The sequence below is a fragment of the Lutra lutra genome, chromosome 2 (genome assembly GCF_902655055.1).
Source record: "Lutra lutra chromosome 2, mLutLut1.2, whole genome shotgun sequence".
NCBI lineage: Eukaryota > Metazoa > Chordata > Mammalia > Carnivora > Mustelidae > Lutra > Lutra lutra.
The window spans coordinates 95,062,519-95,083,433 of record NC_062279.1 but is presented as its reverse complement, the minus strand read 5'-3'; the positions used below and the strand labels follow the sequence as shown (position 1 = coordinate 95,083,433).

At 34.6% G+C, this 20,915-nt stretch overlaps 1 protein-coding gene across 1 annotated transcript in view; it reads right to left on the bottom strand.

Annotated features, from left to right (window-relative positions):
• Positions 1 to 20,915, bottom strand: part of GRID2 (glutamate ionotropic receptor delta type subunit 2) — a 1,463,802-nt gene that overhangs the window by 567,932 nt on the left and 874,955 nt on the right. Inside the window, 1 exon segment of the mRNA XM_047717994.1 lies at positions 647 to 700. Within this exon segment, the coding sequence (XP_047573950.1) occupies positions 647 to 700 (54 nt within the window).

Below are 20,915 nucleotides of genomic sequence, written 5' to 3'. Positions count from 1 at the left end.
TGTCATCTCATTATTTGTCCATGACTGATCTGCTCATTATCCTTTCCAATTCCTATTGGTAGGTGCCAATGGAACGATTTATCTCACTGAGTTCTTATGTTGTAATGTATTTTTAATCTTTGTATTTTTTTTTTACAAAAATCAATAAACTTTCATAAGGCATTTGACAACTTGGTTGATTTTAAAATAGTTGTATTTCATCATGAAAAGAAAAAAATATCTATTTTTTATTCATATTCATATGCTGAACTATTTAATCCTCGTGTAAGGGGGGTGGATATAAAAGTTCTAGAAACAACATTAAAATATAAATGGAACACAAGTACTCCACTGGGAGGAATTCACTTTGCTTACAAAGAAGAACTGTACTTTGTATAAAGATGATTTCCCTAAGCAATCAGTGTATGCCAGCGGAAAAGACTAAAAGATACTCAGTGGGAAGATGATCTCCATTTATCTTATTCATACAAAGCCATTTATAATTTTTTAAAACTCCTTATTCTATTTTTAGTTAGCATCCAGTCAGGAAGCTCAAAGTTTACTTTGTGTTCTATTTCCTCTTAGGATTCCAAGGCCATAGGAAATGCTGTGACTCACTGTATGAAAACAGGACCCAGAGTTGACAATAAGGTTTAGTTGGTGTTACCTCATTTATAATGATCCAGTGACAGTCAAAAGCAACCAAATTAGTCTCCACAACCTAGAACAGAAAACAAACCAGCTATCAGTCAGCATTAATAGTGAAAACCAAACCAAACCAAATGAATATACTTGCAAATGGCAGAGAAAAACAAAAACAAAATCCATATCACATGTTAGAAAGATCTTTGTTATTAAATTAGAGATGTAAAACTGTTAGCCGAACACCACAGAAGCTTTTGTGTTCAACATGCGGATGCACTGTAGACTTGCTAATTAAGTTTGAAAATAAAATTCATCACAAGCCTAGAAAAATAGGTTTCAACTAAAAAAAATAAATAATACCACATAGTGATTTAACTGGTAGTTCAAATCACATTTCCTATTTCAAGTAAAGTTTGATGGCTTTCTATTCTATTTCTACAGTCTGGCTCTAACATCCTTATCTTCTGCTATTTCCCTATGTAAATGCTTGCTATTTTCTTAAAGCAAACTGCTCTGTGTTCTGAAACACTTTGTGCTGTGTTCTCTAAGGAGATCCAATTGTAAAACTGTCTGAATATAAAAACTAAAAGCAATAAAGATTATATTAACATTAGGTTGTGGGTGGATAACTTCAGTAGCTTTTAGCTTGCTAATTACATAAACCCAATTTATGCAAAAGGAAAAACAAACAATATATAGGTCGCAATATTGACTGACTAACTTTGAATAAATTGATTCTAAATGATTCTTGGCTTACATCTTGGCTACATCTTACCAAATGTAAGCTTGGTCACACACACGTGTGTGTGTATGGAGTGTGTGTGGGCGTGTGTGGGGGGGCACAGTATGGTAGAGGTAGCTTTTGTATTACTTTCCATTCTATCCAATCTTATACGTATTTTAAGGTATGTTTTTATGATTCATGCCATGGGGCATACAGGCATATAACAGGTGACACGGTTTTATAAAATATTATTCTCATATTTTCAGCAATAATGCCCACAGATTGGGTTTTAAATGAAGATGCTTTCTAATAACTATCAAGGAGTTGTTATAATACGGTGATTGTTTTGCTGGTTATTCTTTTTCCAACTGAGAAATGACTGTTGAAAGATGCACTGAATCATGAGAATTCCAACTGGAAATATATTTCTTGTATGATTCAATGTTTTCTGAAAGGATGTAGTTACTTTCAGTATTTTTGTTTTTTTTCTTTTAATTTTGGTATAAATTTTGTACTATTTCAATATGTATCACATCATCCCTATGAATTTATTGAAGTATATAGATAATACATTATCATATAAGTGAAGATGTTATTTATTTTTAATTAATATCATTATTATCATCATTTCTTGAAATATATATATTTTCCATTTATATGCAAAATAATGTAGAAAATATGACTTTGGCAGTTTTCAGTTTTAGAAATCACTTTATACCATTAAGGTCAGCACTTCTAATTTTGTGATTATATTTCTTTAATCATCTTAGACAAATCAATCACTAATTTATTAGCAATAAAAAGTGCTAGAAAATAAGAAGGGACTCTAAGAATTTAAAGAAATACAAACCAGAGATTCTGATATGAAGAAAATAGTTCTCCAGTTAAACAGAGTGAAATGTATTTTTTTAAAATGCCCATGACTTAAAAAAATGAAAAAAATGAAAGCCAAAATATAGATTGAAAGAACCTACAGAAACAACATCAGCAGTAGAGTGAGGAGATGGCTCAGTTTAACTTAAATTGTCTTCATGTCGATAATCTGTACCATTTGGACAGATTAGGCAACATCTGGGCTCTTAGAACTCTTCATTAACCTGTGGACCTTTTTAAATGAAAAGCTGTCTTGTACAACAGCTCTTATGAAAGAGGTAGAAGGTAAAGGTTGCAGTGGTAACTTACTGATAATTTGTCTGGGCCATTTTCCTATTCATTTTTCACACTCTGACCTGAAACAAACTTTCAGGCAAAAGCATGGCACAGCGTAGAAGTATAGGCTCAGTCTTGTGTTTCCATAGAGGAGAAAGGTGAGTATCTCGTCTAAGGCCATGGTTCTATTAATTCTACCACCCTCCTTTGCTTAGGGTCAGCAGGGAGATTATCTTCTTTCATTCCTGTCTTTAATTTCACTCATGAGTATGGATACATAAGCCATTTCGTAGTATCAATTTGAAACAAGGAAAGAGATGATTAGCATATTACTGCAGATAAGGAAATAAATCATTTACTACAACAGCTTAAATTCTTGGAACAGACCCGATTCCTCTCCTACTACCTGATGTGGTACAGTGCTAACCCAGAAATAAACCTCTTGACACATTACATTATGGGTCTCCTTGTTAGAGTAATTCAGCCTATTTTATCTAATGTAATGCATTTTTATTAATCTTAGCTATGCACCTTTTTCTAACCTTAATAAATTTTAATAAATAGCTCATTAGAGTAATTTTAAATCCTGTGATTTTATAAAGGCATGGTCTCCAAACCATGCCATATTTGTTGGCCTTTTCACAAATGTCGAATATTCAGGCCTTTTTTCACGAGCCCAGTATTCTTTGGGGAAGGAAAACAAATTATGCCAGAAAGGTACTTAAGAAGGAAAAGGTGGATATGTCTGTCCCTTGTATTACATACCAAAATAGGTGTACGCAACTCAAATCCATGTAGTAAGGTGGCACCCTGTTATAAAGAAACTCTGAAGCCTTTTTTTTGGTATGTTGTACAAAAAATGCTAATGCTCCCATTCGTCATCTGAGGAGGAATATACTTTCCTTAGGTTTATGTTAACATTTTTATGCATTAACAATGAGCTGGCATGAGTTATCTGATTTTTTAATAATTGAGTGTCACTAAAAGTAAGTGATATGAAAAAGCTACCAATTAAAATGGTAACTGATATCTGGAAATGGAAGGAGCATTTACAAGGGGGCATAAAAGATGACAGGCACTTCAATAACCTAGACTTTGGAAACCCGGTAGGCTTTGAGTTCTTTCACTTAAATGACTAGAACAGATATATTGTACAGATAAAAATAAAATGTATTACTATACCTATACTAGCATATAGCATGTGAGTTTGTATATATATGCATCTCCTTCAGAAAAGTAAAATTACAACCAAGTTAAAAGAAAAGATGGGGCGATAACGTGGTTTATGCTTTCCACATATTATCACATTGAGCTAACACATATTGAATATTCTTAGGAGAAAAATATTTAAATGAAAAAGAAATTCACAGCAATTTGTGTGGATAACAAAAGGCACCTAGATATTGTAAAGCCAAATCAAATCATCTGATAATTTTTCTATTTTTTTAGTAATATTAGTCCCTTTTCACCTGATATACCTCAGTCTCAGTAACACTGTATCAGACTAGCAGCAATACTAATGTGAGGGACTGAATTACTTCTGGATGAAATATTAAGAAGAGATTGTAAGATATCCTAGAATTTTTTAAACCTTTAGATTTATTTTCACAGTTACATTAGAACACAAAGAGGGAAAATTGTTTCCTTTCCCCATCTTCCTTACCTAAGTATCTCATCTCCTTTTTCAGCAGTAAACATATCTGAAGCCAATGAAATAGATTAAGCAATTGATTGTTTTTTTTTTCCCCTTTTTTCACCAGGACCCTATTTTATATCTGAGCTCATTTATTGTTATAGTTGCGTGTTCTCATTCCGCGGATTCTTATAAGTGTCTAGCAAGTTAGTAAACACTAATTGTATTTCTTAATACAAAATTTCAAGAAATTTTAGATTGCTATGAAATATTGAAGATCCTAAAAAATAATAAAATTTTTATTGCCATAATGATAAGAAACACTCCTTGAAAGATCATATTATGCTGGAGCTATTCAGTCAGCATTATACTTGGGCAAGTCAGCAAGAAAAAAACCATCCAATGGGGACTCCTGTATGTTTGGTATTCAAAATAACAGAAAGGAAATATGGATTTTCCTTCATAATCTGCTCCTCCTCTCCTTCTTACCCCACGCTTCTCTCTTATCACTAGACATGTGTATATTAGTCATGTAAAGGAGCATGGGGCATGTTCGTATAGAGTTGCTTCGACTCTGATACAAAGCACATAGTTATAACAAATGAGACTACCCTGCCCCCCAAGAAGTTGAGCTTATTTTAAAGGAATTGAGCAAAAAAGGGGGGGAAAAAAATCAAGCCCTGTCAGGAAGACAAGCGATGAGTAAGGACAGACCATCTGTCACTGGCAGGAACTTTAGAACTTCTGAATCTTTAGAAAAGCCTGACAATTTATCACCATGTCTTCCATCATTTGTCCTTAAATCTTCAGATGTGCTAAATATAAAACAATCGGAAGCAAAGAAATTGCCAGAGCATGTATCTCACTGGTAATAAATGTGGAACAGTTCCTACGAGCACAGAGGACAATTTAATTGACTAAACAATAACAGCAACATGCTGTTTTTCACTCAACCTTGTGGCTTAACTAAATTAAACTTGTTCCCTTTGCAGGAGGCACTAAATATTACACGTTTATGCAAAGTGTTCCAGAGCTCTGTACACCTGCAGCAGCGAGGATTTCAGGTGTTTACTTCCTATTCCTGTCGATTCCAAATCGCCAGGTGGAAACATGCTTGGGAAGGACCCCAACAGTTATGCTGGAACAAGCAGCCAGAGAAATATTAAAGAGCTCTTCCCCTCCTGGCTCCTCATCTATAGTAAGACTATAGCTTATATCTGTATTTCTAGAACTATATTCTGTGGGACACTACCTCCACTAAAATTCATAAACATTTGGTAGCAAGTAGATTTAGAAATGCTAGGTTAACCAAATAAATAGATGTCACTACTGCATCACTCCCCAAAGAATTAAGCAGGTTAATATCAATATTGAAAGTAATTAACATAAAATTCATATTAATATGAATAATATTGGGGGACATATGGCTTCAGACCTATGAGTGTGAGCTCTAAAGTAAGAGTCAATGCCTCCGTTTTCTTTCAGTGTGACTTTGAGGAAATTACCAACCCTATAAACCTCAGTTTCCTCATTTGTAAGTAGGATTAACACCATTGCCTACGTAATAAAATCATAGTGAAGCTCAAATGCAACAATAGTAGACTCTCAATAAACACCAACTCTTCCATTTTAATGAATATGCTTTATGGAATTCCAGGAGGAGATATTTGGAATTGGCATATTCCAAATTGATCTGACTCGTGGGGAGACCAGTTTTCTCCATTATAAATCCTATGGGATCAGTACTTTGGGGAAATGTTAATTTAGTCACGCATTCCTAAAAGTTCTAAAATTTTATTGAAACCCCACAAGGAATTTTCTAATTTTAAAATCATGGCCTTAAAATAATCCTCCAGAAAGAGTGACTAACAGAGGACATTTTCCATAAAACAATGAGAAATACAGGAACAAAACTTGAATTACCATATTTTATGTAAAATTCAAATGCATATGTAATAGTTTTGGCCAAATAATGATACTTGTTCTTTTCTCTTTTTAACTTTTTTACCCCCTTTGTAATTAAACAAAAGAAACACAATCATTATACTCTCCAATAAAGTATAAAAAGGAAATATATCATGTATAAAGCTTATAGCATATAGTAGATTCTTAGAAGATCAGTCAGTAGATTTACAGTCCAAACCCTCCCTCCAGTGTCCCAAATATCGTATATGACAAAACTGCACAACTACAAAGTTCTCCTAATAGAAATTCCATTAGGTTCTCCAGTGCTTCAAAATGTGAAGTGAAAATACAAAACTTCTTAAGGTACAGTCAACCTGGAGTTCATTTCCATTGCCTTTTTTTTTTTTTTTTTAAAGATGTGTTGTTTTTCATTTTTCTTTTCACTAGGATCACCAAAGCCACAGTCCAGGGAGACCCTGGAGTATTGTGCAGATTCCATTTTAAAATCCCAAATATATCCAGCAGATGGCATGAGTAAGCCCTCGAGAGCTGATACTGGGCAACACAGGGATATTCTGAAATGACTGTCTTGTTTGCATTTCCCCTTGAGCTCAGCATGGGTCCGCAACTCTCTTCTGTTCTTATCCAAGCAGCTACTATCTGCCATCCCACTCTGTGCCTTTCGCTTTAGAATCTCTGCTCTGATCTTCCAGCTGGAAGACCACAAATACACTTTCATCCAAATCCTCTTGCCATTACTGCCAACGTTATTTCATAAACGGATATGCTAGAATTATTGTTACTGCTGTGCAGTTGGGTCTTCCCACACCCCCTGGGAGATGGAAATATGCCACCGCTGAGATTTGGCCAAAAGTATACTACCTGCTCTGCTTCTTAATGTGGAAAGATGGGCACTAACACACACACACCACAATAGAGAATCTGTGTTCATCCTATCACATAGACCCATCTTCCTGTGTCCTAAATTACTGAAGAGAGATTGAACAACTACCAAAAGTGAATTCATGATTTCAATACTTTGACCAATGAGGATACAAATAAGGATCTGACAATCATTTCCAGGGCAGGGGACCACGGTTTAACTGCTTTAATTCTTTCTGAAGTTTTGGTTGCATTGGGCTTCATTTAGATGTTCTGCTGTGGTGATTGAAGAGTACTTTCCCCAAAACAATTAGGAAAGTAGTGGTTGTTCAGAAACCGTTAGTCCTTTTTCATGCCATGTTCTAAAAGGTTAACCTTTAGTACAACGAGGGAATTAATGTTACATTAAAATATTTTTTGGATTTTCTTCATTTTTTAATAGCTAAGTGATTCTTGACAGAGTAAATTACTTCCTAAGTATAACTGGCAAACAGATAAATGCAAGTTCTTACTTGGATTTGATCTCCATTTAAAATGATGATTTCGGGGCACATTGGCTCTTAATTGCTGGGATTTATGAAATAAGACTTTCTTGTTATCTTGAAGCAAATAAAAGGGGAAAATGCTTCTTATAGAGAAGTCTATTGATCACATCAAAATACAACATACAAGCTTTTCACCACCGTGAACTTCATGCTTTGCTTTGTTCTTTTTTTTTCTTCATTCCTTTTGATCTGTTCTCTATCTTCTCTCCTTGACAAGTGTTTCTCAAAACTCAGACTGAAATAAATGTCAAATCCTTTCCCAACCCTCATCTCCCTAACCCCAAGAAGTATTATCCCCAAGGTCGTGCTCATCTAGCACTTTGAGCAAACCTGTACCCAGGTTGGTTAATTTAATTAAATCATGTTGAGTTATGTAACTGACTGTGAGAGCTGTGTTGTGTTTTATATTCCCCTTACTCCCTCTTCATTAGCCTGACTGGCTTTCTTGCTGGTACTCCAGGACAGTCCTGCTTTGGCCCTTACCTTGCTTCCTGAACTGCTCTTCACCAGAAGGACAGATGCACACAGCCACACAGCCCTGGGCATTGCATGTGGGACTCGGCATAAACATCACCTCATCAGTCATGACTTCTGTAATCACCCACTTCTGATAATCCCCCCATGCATTATCCCACATGAAGCAGACACACACACACACACACACACACACACACACACACACACACGATTTACTGCCTCTTTCCGTGCACTAGGGACATAAACTTCACAACCCTAAGAATTTCATTTTGATCACTGGTCTATACCCTCAGAAAAATAAATGATATATAGTAGGGTTTCAATAAAATTTGTTGTCAGGCACAAGGCAAATTTTCACTAAATGCTGTTTGTGGAAAAAAAGACAACTATATAGTCCTAACTCATGTTTATGTATCTGTGGATATCCCTACCCCACCTTTGACTAAACCATTTGATAAACTTGTTTGAAAGGAAGTCACTGGATGGGATTTCATTGTTAAAAAATAAATAAATTGGGGCGCCTGGGTGGCTCAGTGGATTAAAGCCTCTGCCTTCGGCTCAGGTCATGATCCTAGGGTCCTGGGATCAAGCCCCGCATCAGGCTCAGGGAGCCTGCTAAAAAAAAAAAAAATAAATAAAATAAATAAATAAATAAATAAATAAATAACAAGAAAATGGCTCAACTCACATTTTCGCCAATGAAGAGCTCTTGATTACTTATGTGGTAATGAAGTATAGAATTATCATATTCAAAATTTCCAAAGTCAAAAGCCTCAGAGTTTGGAGGTTTTGTGATATTAGAAAAAAACATAAAATTTGAAAAACTGGACTTGAGTTCAAATGCCAGATCTTCTTATTGATAGTCGATATATTACTTACTCTGAGTCTCACTTTCCTGATTATAGGAATATTGCTTTTTTCATAGGTAGTAAGGCTTACATAGATGAATGTATCTAAAACACTTGGAACATTGTCAGAACTCAAAAATGCTAACCTCTTTCCTTTGTTAATTTTCTTTCCCTTTACTCAGGTTACTGCAGTATTTTCAACACTACTCATAAATGACTATGAGTATATTTATTCAATTCAGTAAATGTTTATTAAATGCTGTTTATAGTATATTTATAATAATAAAAGCTAATATTTATTCAGTGCATATTAAGTGCTGGGCACCAAGTGCTTATACATATACAGTAACTTATTTAATGTTTACTATATCCTTATGATGTAAGCACCACATTCATTGTCCACCTTACATGAGAAAAAACTGAAGCAACTCACCCAAATCATTAATCTGGGTGTGGAATCCAGAATCAATAACTAGTAAACAATTTTCTACATAATGTTTTCACAGCCTTCTCCATTCAGGTTTCAGAAATTGTTTCGCTTTTTTCAGAATTAAAATAACTACAGTTAAACTGAATATTGTATAACATTATATGATACAAACTGTTGTTTTATATATTTAAACTCCAGTGTATAACTTATTTTTATCTACTTTGCACTTTTGAAAGATTATGAACCATAGAAAAATTTGAGAAATGAAGGCAGTCTTATCTTCCATTCTGCTCCATGACCTTTACCTTGAAGTGGTAAAGAAAATTTGTTTTTCTTTTAGTGAGTCTTAATTCCCATCTTCTTTTTAGAATGTAACTTGTTATAAGGATTAACTGATCAACATTATATATATTATATATATATATAACATTATATATAAGGATCTATAGAGAACTATTTCTCTGATTAAGCAATAGCAACTATATATATATATATATACTATATATACATACATATACATATATATACGTGTGTGTGTGTGTGTGTGTGTGTGTATACACACACATATATTCTCTGTTCCTGCTCTCTTTTCATAACAGAACTTTTGATTAACCCCACAGGATGAAGGGTCAAAAGCGTCTAGAAGAGAAAATGTATAATGATTCTTATTGTGGCCGTAAGGCAGTAAGGACATCAGGCCTCTAATTTCTGTAGTTAGTTAAACACTTTACTACTCTTCTTTGTGTGACTTGGCTGTATTCTGGGTTATCAATAGCTCATTACTGATGAAGCCAATATGGATGCTGATTATTACTCATTAAAAGACATTCCTAGTTTAGTGTTTCTCTTATCTTTGGGCTCTTCTAATATTTCACAGGGACTCTCCCTTTAGAATATCAAGAATGGTATACAATATTGATGATTCTAGACTCAAAAGACTTTGGAGGGGGAAACGTATTTGAAAGGTCTTATTAGTTTTGATACATAAAGTACCCAAAAGAAAAATAAAGAAATGCAAAATGTGAATTTCCATGGCCATATTCCTAAATAAACTGTTTTGGTCATTCTCAAGATGTTTAAACTCATTGGAGGTAAGATCCTTGAATATTTTGTAAATCAAAACAAGACCTTCAAGCTTTTTCAGGTTTCTAAATTTCTTTCATAGTTCTTTCATAAAAAGTATACCTTGTGGCCTACCATAAAAAATGTTTTCAATGGTGTTGGACTTGACAGCATGGACAATTTCCAAAATTTCAAGCAATTGACTCTCCCGTCTGTGCTATTTCACTATGGTGAAATATAAACCATCTTTTTCTTACCACTGACAAATCACCTTATGGTGTTAGAACTGTGTTTAGTAACAAAATGTCAGTTGAAACTGAGGCACCAACTGTTAACTGCTCAAACAAAATGTCATTTGTAGAACAGAATTACAGAATTTGACAAAGGAACCTATGCTATGATCACAGAATCAAGAGTATTCAAAAATCATCTGGCACGTTTTAGAATTTTCATTGATCTTAGACCTCTCATTAAATTATTTTGTGAATTATTTTTAAACTTTGTTTACATGGATGCTTATCTGCCTGTCAGTATTTATAATAGCACAACTTCTACAAAATTACTAGAGTTACCCTGAATCCCATTTACATCGTTCCACCTTTCCCAGAAATGGATCACACAAATGTGTGGGTTAGCATTCAACAGGTAGAAATGGTTTTAAGCTCTCAAGTTCCAGCCACTCTAAAATCAGAAACATGGGTGCCTGTGTGGCTCAGTGGGTTAAGCCTCTGCCTTCAGCTCAGGTCATGATCTCAGGATCCTGGGATAGAGCCCTACATCGGGCTCTCTGCTCGGCAGGGAGCCTGCTTCCCCTCTCTCTCTGCCTGCCTCTCTGCCTACTTGTGATCTTTCTCTCTGTCAAATAAATAAATAAAATCTTTTAAAAAATTAAAAAATAAAAAAAAAATCAGAAACAAAGCAAAAAAATATCTGAATAACAAAAGCTACCATTTTGGGGATGTGTATTAAAACATTTTAATGCCTTTCATCATTTTGGTCTTATATCAACCCTTTGAAGGTAGTTGCTATTACCTTTTCCATTTTACAAATGAATTAACACAGTCTTAACTTCACTGCTCCCTTCTGATGTTAGAACAGGAAGAGTTTCCTCTAAAGAAGACTAATTTCAGTAGAGCTTTGAGTCCCTTTCTTTTTTTTTCTTAGGGAATCTGCAACAATAGTTACTTACATACTCTGCTTTCCACATCTCTCCATTTACCATCTATGTGACAACAGATTTCCATCCACCTAACACATGAGCTTTCAAATGAATTTCGCAGACAGTCTTGTCAAATACTGCCTGTGATTGCTTTCTCCTTTTTCACTTCTCACATTTATATAGTGATCATTCTGGCTTCTGTTCCCAACTCCCCCACTCTTCTTTATTTGTCTGGCCTCTAGGTATCTTTTAGGCCTAATTATCCTCATCATTTCTAAGAGGTCTTCCATGATCACTAAACCCCTCCCACCATAAACTTGTCTTATAAATGTGGATATGAACCACCATCTCTGAACATGTTTAATTATATATATATATACACATATATATATATATTTATTTATTTATTTTTTAATTTGACTACATTCTCTGCCCTACTAAAAGCTTCTTGAGGCAGGGATGGTGTTTTATCTATTTTATATTTCCAAAAACTAACTCTGGACCTGACTCAGACAATAAGTATTGTGAACTGGACTTGAACTATCCTGTTATAACGTTACTTTGCCCCATAATGTGACTGTAGATGTTAGGAGGTTACTTTGCCCCTCCCCCCTGCCCAGGTGAACTGAAACTGAACTGAACTGAAACTCATTCAGGGGAAATGAGTTTCCAGCATATTGACCTGTGCCACCTCTAGAACTTGTATCCCTTCTCTTCTCTCCCTGAGAACTTTTATCCAGCACATTTGGGCACACACAAACATAACCTAGAAGTGAGGGTATGTTAGCATCTCTGGAGATCAGCTCTCAACCAACAGTGATGGGAAGAAGTGGATAAACGCTCCTGTCTCCTCACCCTCCTGTGGGAATGACTCAGAGGTATATTCCAAACTCAGTTTCTCAGAAGGCTCCCCACAGGATTGAGTTCCATTTGCCCACCTTTGTAATTCATTCCTGGTAACACAATCTTGACTGACTTTTCTCTTTACTCTCTCTCCCTTATGTTTACCATTCCCTCACTTGTGCTTTTTGGGACAAACTCCTTGATAAATCATCTGCACCCAAGTTCTTGTCTCAGGATCTATACCAGTAACTCAAACTTAGTCAGTCTTCCTACATAAAACACACAATTTACTACACATGAATTGAGAATAGTTGCTATAGTTAACTGAAGAAATTCTTGAGAAGTAGAAAAATGCTTGAGACATTAAAATTATTCACAATCTGTCTATAGGAGTCGTCTTCCCATAATAGACTGCTGAGAACTCTCATAATCCTAAAAAGCTTTGATGTCACTGTGTACAGTGTATTTGGGAATTCTTCACATAGGTGATTCTCAATTCTTCATGTGCATCAGAATCACCTGGAGGAAGTTTTAAACATAGTGCTGGGCCCACTCCAGTCTTTTCTGATTTAGAAGTTCTGGCATGGAGTCTGAGAATTTGCATTTCTAACAAGGTCCCAGTTGGTGCCTGTGCTGCAGGTTTAGTGAATCATTCTGAGATCCACTGCTTTACAAAAGAGCCCTGGTCAGGTTCTGAGTGTGATGATTTGACGTTAAGTCTATATTCATTCAATTACTTTGACAAAACCATTCAAGCTTTTTGAACACCTGAAACATACTAGACACAGCGCTAGGATGGGAGTCGATTCATTGAGCAAGGCAGACTTGGTCTTTGTTCTAAGTGAGCTTTCAGCTCCAACAGAGACTGTGAGGAATCTGAAAAGTGTAACAGTCTCTAGGTGATATTGCTTCACAAATAACCAAGAACACGCACCTTTCCCCAGGAGAAAAGACAAAATACTTGTTTCAGAAAGAATATAGTCATTTTAAGCTTATTGTTTAAAAATTGCTTCTAATTTGAAGCAAACTTCTTTCCATACATTAAAGGGTTGCGATTTATACCTTGGTCATAAATCATACACAAATTATTTCAAATCACACATATTTTCTGTTTGGAATGATGAATTTTTATTTATAAAGATTGAATTTCTGGGATTAGTAACCATAAACATTATTTTGCTTTTATATCCATTTTTGTTTGTTTTTCCATCTGCAAGTGACAAAGTCAGCCTTGAATAAAGGCTGGCAATTATATCCTGAAATATATTGTTGAATTTGCCTGTTCATTATTTCTTATATGCCATTCCAAGTTCAATAGTAGGAATCAGTTCTGGCATGTTGTTAAATAAATTATGTGTTAAGGTTTGCTTTAACTAACTCTAGTCAGATAAAAAAAAAAGAAAAAAAATGTGTGTGTGTGTGTGTGTGTGTGTGTGTGTACATACATATATATATATATTCTAAAGATTACTGTAGGTATTTCACTCTTCAGTCAGATTTTCTTTTCTTTTTTTTTAAAGATTTTATTTATTTATTTATTTATTTGACAGATCACAAGTAGGCAAAGTAGGCAAAGAGGCAGGCAGAGAGAGAGAAGGAAGCAGGCTCCCTGCTGAGCAGAGAGCCTGATGCGGTGCTCAATCCCAGGACCCTGGGATCATGACCTGAGCCGAAGGCAGAGGCTTTAACCCACTGAGCCACTTTAGTCAGATTTTCTTTTGAGAGTTGAATTTTTGTTAGGAATTATAAAATGGGACTAAGGTGTGGTACTGTCACTAGCATTGAGGCTGTAAATGCTGTGTGGAATATTTGTGGTTCATAATTCAAAAGGTGGCCTGGAGATACGTGTCAGGCCTTTCTTGGTCTGTTATAAAGAATTACACACCGATTTCGAATCTCCCATATATTTCACAGTTTACTGAAGTACTTAGCACTGTTTCGCAGCATTCATTCATATTTAGCATAATTTCACAGTCTACTCAGGTCAGAATATGAAAGGAAGACAGCAAAAATGGATCTATTAGAAAATAATCCCTTGGACTCCCTCAGACCCAAAGACATGCACTAACAGCTGCAGTTCTGAAGGCCACCTGTTTTCCTCCCTAGAGAAATTTGAAAACAATCATAAATCAAGCTGGCTGACAAGCTTCAAAAGCCTTTCTTCCCAGACGACAGAAGTATGAGAAGGCTTTCTTTAAGAATATTCTGGTACAGGACGCCTGGGTGGCTCAGTGGGTTGAGCCGCTGCCTTCGGCTCAGGTCATGATCTCAGAGTCCTGGGATCAAGCCCCGCATCCGGCTCTCTGCTCAGCAGGGAGCCTGCTTCCTCCTCTCTCTGCCTGCCTCTCTGCCTGCTTGTGATCTCTCTGTCAAATAAATAAATAAAATCTAAAAAAAAAAAAAAAAGAATATTCCGGTAGTACTTCTGTGAGAATTAAAGACAGAGACATAGTTGAAATAAATTTCATTCTCTGATCTGATCACAGTCCTTGAAATGGAGTCTTTTTTCTCCAACTGCTTTGTTTTGTTTCTTTTCTTTTGCAGATTTACTGGTATGACCCAGACTTACTGGTATAACACTGTGGCACAACCTACTACAAGGTCATTATGGCCTCATGGAGTAAGGGCAGGTGTAGCGTAGTTCAGTATGTTTGCTCTTTTAGACACATTTCATTCTGACTTGCATTATGATTCACAGTGAGGTTAGCTCTGAATAGTTTTCACATCCATAGAAAAGTTCTTTCTTTGGATGTACTCATCCCTTGTCTTTAAGGTACAAAATTGAGAAAATCAAAAAGATACATTGACTTGCATCTTACCTTGTATGTTCTAATCAGTTTACTGGAATGTTTGTCATTCAAGTTTCTAATTTAATAATTTAAAAGATAATGTATTTATTAGAGAAGGCCATCTTCATTCCTAAAGATAAAATTTGGACCTATAATAAGATTATTTTAGCTTTTAAGTTCTTTAAGTGGGTAATGAAATTATTTTCTTTTTTTTTTTATTTCTTTTCAGCGTAACAGTATTCATTGTTTTTGCACCATACCCAGTGCTCCATGAAATACGTGTCCTCCCCAATACCCACCACCTGGTTCCCCCAACCTCCCACACACCCGCCCCTTCAAAACCCTCAGGTTGTTTTTCAGAGTCCATAGTCTCTCATGGTTCACCTCCCCTTCCAATTTCCCTCAGCTCCCTTCTCCTCTCCATCTCCCCATGTCTTCCATGTTATTTGTTATGCTCCACAAATAAGTGAAACCATATGATAATTGACTCTCTCTGCTTGACTTATTTCACTCAGCATTTTTCAAATGCCTCCTTTTTCAGTGGCTGGTTGTTTCATTTTGTTTAAAAAGAACAAAATGCTTATATGGTTATGAATTCAACTCCCTGTGTTAAGTAAATTACTATTCCTTTCTTCCAAAATTATGGTTTTATCCAGAAGATACTAGTCCCCCCAAAAAGAACTGAATATTATCCTATCATCATTGAGTTTGTTTGTTTCATTTTTTTTTTTCTTGTGGAGCCCAAAATGTGGCTTGAACTCATGATACCAATATCAAGACCTGAGTTGAGATCAAGAGTCAAATGTTTAACCCACTGAGCTGCCCCACAATTGAGTTTTCAAATGCAGAATGTAAAAAGCAGAAATTTGATGTTATAGAGAGATATCGCAAAAGTAGGAAAAGAATACTGAATGGTCATACAGAAATGGATGGAAGACATTCTGAGTATAATGAACAATTTCTGGGTGACATTTTGCAGAACATAGTGGAGAGAGAAATGTTTTTTTGAAACATTATTGATGAGATATACTTAAAATGAACTTTGAATAAATGGAAAGCTGAGATTGATGTTTTTATGCAAATTCTTCCATATATTTTGAGACAAAGAATTGACATACCAGAGTAGATTGGGTTTAGACAACTGTTTGGGACATACAGAAGATAGCCAAATCTGGAGGTGACAAAAAGAAAAATCTAAATAATGTTTTTACAGTTATTTTTAAAATAATATTTAGTGATGAAGACTGAAGATTTATAATAACTGCTGTGTGTAATTTATGATTTGTAACACTTCTAATTCTATTTAAATAAAATTTGTTAAAATTAAAAATTAAATATCATTTAAAAATCATCACATGGGCTCAGACATATTAGATGAATTAATGTTTCTAATTATAAAGATCATAGTAAAAGGATCTGTCTCAACATTCTAGAAGTAGGTATGCTGTTTCAGAGGAATAGTGCTTGCTATTACAGCTAAGATTCTGGCGCAGAGAGTGGGAAGAAGCAGATAAGCAGTATTTCTTATCAACTGATTCTTTAACAGGGTTGAATTCTCTCTTGTATGTTTTCGTCACAGAATAATGCCACTAAATTATTGTAAAGACTCTGTTTTGTTGAAACATTTATTCTTAGAAAAAGAATTAAAAAGTTCAATTTAAAAATAAAGTATGAACTCTTTTATCTTCCTAATTTTTTTAAATTTTATCTAGCATATATGGGGTGCCTGGGTGGCTCAGTGGGTTAAAGCCTCTGCCTTCGGCTCAGGTCATGATCCCGGGGTCCTGGGATCGAGCCCTGCATCGGGCTCTCTGCTCAGCAGGGAGCCTGCTCCCCCGCCCCCGCCTCTGCCTGCCTCTCTGCCCACTTGTGATCTCTGTCTGTCAAATAAATAAATAAAATCTTTAAAAAAATTTTTTTATCTAGCATATATATATATATAATATGCATGTGTGTGTATATATATATATCTACACACACATATATATTATAGTTAAAAACAGTTAACTAACTTTATTTGAAATTTCTGATACTTGTAGGTATACCATAGCATTCCCAGAACTAATAGAATCTCACTAGGATTAATTTCCTGATAAATTGTTTGCAATTTTTCTGATGTGCTTAATAAAAATCACTTAATAAAAGTCATTAATTTGCAAAAAATTCTGAATAATTTTATATATGTATTTTAAAATTACACTTTTACTTGCTTTTACTTAAACTTACTTTGTGATAAGAGGTCTCTGCAAATTCAAAGGAAATAATAAGATCAAAGCCTCAAAACATCCAATGAGAATTATGATTAAACAATAACAGAAAGAGAAAAAAATATGTCAAAGAATGATCTAACTTTATAGTTAGGAAAGTATGTCATTCTTCTAAATAATGACTTTTTTCTCTGTTCTAATTTTATTTGTAAAAGTTCACAGTACTGGGAAAATCCATTTTAGCTTTGAATATGACTTTAAGAAAGCTAAAATAAAGCACTTCAAATTTTAAAAAAAGGTTCTTGAGACCCAAATAAAGGCCATTTTTAGGGTTTAGAGATGGATATTATTTGAAACCTGGAACATCCCAATTATTTGTTGTTTGAAATTTTAATTATGATTGAAATTATCAGATGGTTCACCAAAGTATCAAGGGTTATCCAATATGCCAAATTGTTGAATGGAGCTGAGGAGACAATAAATCTTGAATAAAGAATAAGCATCTCCTTGAAAGCTGAATTAAATCCTCTTTATTAAATCAGTGACTATTCCAATTTATAGAAATCAATAGTGGATTTTTGAGTTTAATAAACTATAGGGATCTATATTAAGTTCTAAATATATCAAGGATATAAACAAAAAACAAAAAGTGTAAAGACACTAGGGTTTGTTGTTGTTTTAGTAAAAGTGAAAAAAATGTTAGACTATTTCCTTTTTTTTTTTTTTTAAGATTTTTATTGACTTATTTGACAGACAGAGATCACAAGTAGGCAGACTGGCAGGCAGAGAGAGAGGAGGGGAAGCAGGCTCCCTGCTGAGCAGAGAGTCTGATGTGGGGCTTGTGAGCCCAAGGCAGAGGCTTTTACCCACTGAGCCACCCAGGCGCCCCAAGACTATTTCCTTTCTTAAGACATTTTATCTGGGAAATGAAGTACAACATTAAAAAAAGAGAGAGAATGAAAGCACTGAACTCCTTAAACTATTCAAGTTTACAATATTATACAAAAAAATAGATACAGAAATCAATTAGACAAGTTTGAAATTTAATAATTGTAACTACGTTCTTCCAAAGAAGGCAATAAAATCAATACTAAGACTTGTGTCATTCTCAAGAGTTTAAGGTGAAAAATATATCACTACATGAGGAGGCAAAAAATTTGCTATATTGCAGGCTTTCTAACCCATTAACCATTTTCAAAAGCTACTGCTTTTCAGCAGCCAGTAATAGAGATATTTATATAGGATTTAAAGATTGTCAATAAATGGTGATATTGAAAAATTCCAAATAAGTTTCAAATCTAAACATGATGGTAATGCTCTGTGTGCTAGCTATATATTTTACTTTCTGTAACTAAACTGGAAAAAAAATAACATTTGAAGCAGAAGCAACAAGATCTTAATCTAAATTTTTTCTTTAAGATTTCTATGCATACACACACACAAATACATGATATACATATATCTTAAAGAAAAAAAATATATGGCCAATGGATATACATGTGGTTTGGTGGTTTGGTGAGGTACTGAACAAAAAAGTAAGGTGATTTGGTGGAAATACATATAATTAATAAATAGAGCCTCTCTGGAGACAGGAAAAAAATGTTTACATGACCATATTAATGATACCAAATAAGTATTTAATTATAACTGTGTTAAAACTGTTTAGGGAGGAAAGGGTAACTTTATGTGAGATAATTGTATATAAGCTAAATCCTTACTTTTTTTATTAGCCCATTAACAGATAATATCTGAAAAATCAGGGAAAGTTATGTAAAAATGTTATTTAAAAATATCTGGAAAACAGAAGTAGCTAACACAAAACAAAAGTTAAGGGTTGTCTCCACAGAGTAAAGAGAAAGAGTAGAGAGGATTGGGGAAGCTATTCCTATTTTTTGTTATCTATTTTATAAATACCTTCAAAAAATGTTTATTGAGTGTATGTAAAATTTTGATAAAAATGAAATTTATTTTTAAAAAGTGGGCATATATTCTTTGACCACACCATTAAAAAAGGGAACTGATTTTTAAAATGATCTATATGAAAATTACTTAAAGTGTTTTCTAATTAATTTTTGTTAAAATATCCTCAAAAATCACATAAAAGTGTAATTAATATCTATAGTTTTGAAGCCTGTTATCTTTTCAAAGTCCCACACTTCATGTTTATAGTACAAATCTTAAATATATCCCTCATATTATAAAAGTAAAGCATTATCAGTTCCACTGTTGCTGACCTTGCCATGTCTCCGTAGATTAAAAAAATTGATTTGAGTGTCGGTAGTCAATTAAAACGGTGATATCCTATAGCGAATGTTTATTATTTTCTTGCTGCTTTTATTATCTTCTTTGGGAACAATGACATTCCCCATAGTAGATAAAAGATCTTTGGGGAAAGACTATTCTATCACAGGAGATCCTTTTGAAATTCACAGCAACCAAATGACAGAAATATTTCTTACCACAGAGAGGGCTTTAACAAGAAAGCAAAACAAAGGCACTTTTGAAATTTCCCCTTGAAATCTCCTTGTACCTCTATATGGGGACTTTGATTCAAAATAAATACAGAACCATATGAAAGTCCACTGAAGTCAAATAGGATAGGCCAATCAGGTGCACCTTTTCTTTAGACCATTTATTTACCTATTACCTACTAATATTTCTTTAATACTAAGTTGAATGAAACTGTATTACTTAAGGTGAAATTGTGTTTTTTGGTTTGTTTGGTTTTTTTGTTTGTTTGTTTGTTTTTCCCTGACATACTGCAGTATCTCCAACAAGTACCTGGGAGATTTGATATTCCTAAGAATTTGTTCAACTCCAGGGACTTGAGAGATTTTATGAAGATTTACCTGTGAGGTTTTCTTTGAGAAATAATAAGGCTAAAGTGATTGAATCCTGCTGACTGTGGAAGAAAGGAACAGAATTATCACTTACATAAGGAAAGGTAATGCATACCCAAAGTCGAAACCAAAAGAAGTAGGGACTTCAAACACTTGGCTGAATGTACAAGGACACAGCAAGTAAATGTACCACTTAAGTGAAGTTAAGTGGTACTGTTCACCACCATTCCTTAATTGTTAAAGTGCTTGCCTTCATGAAGAGCCAGAGCCAAGCAGAGCCGTTCCAGGTCATTTATTGGGCACCTCATATGTGCTGGGCTGATTTCATCACTCTACCAGAACTTGCCTTTTTCATTCCTGACTAAACGTTTCTGTTTAATAGTGTCTCCCATCTGGAATACTTTTAAGCCTTTTTCTCCTCCCCAAGACGTGACCCCTTTTTCTTCCAATAAATGTCTGTGTTGAACTTGTACTGCAAAGTCTTTTCTTCACAGTTCACAGTTGCTATCCCTTTAAAAAAATCTTCCCAGGTGAGTAATGTGCACCATTCATTTAGGTGCTTATTATAGGCATCTAGGAATGTTTTATAGAAGTGGTAGAGTGGAAACTCCCTGGACTTAAAAAACAGTTCTGATTTTAAATTTCACCCCCATCACCTCCTTATATGATGACTTTGAACAAATTCTCAGCATCTCTAAGGCTAATGTCTCCTTATTTACAAATTGGGAATAATGCCAACTTTTCTGAGTGGTTACATGGATTAACTGATACAATTTAAGGCTCCTGCCTCACTCAGTG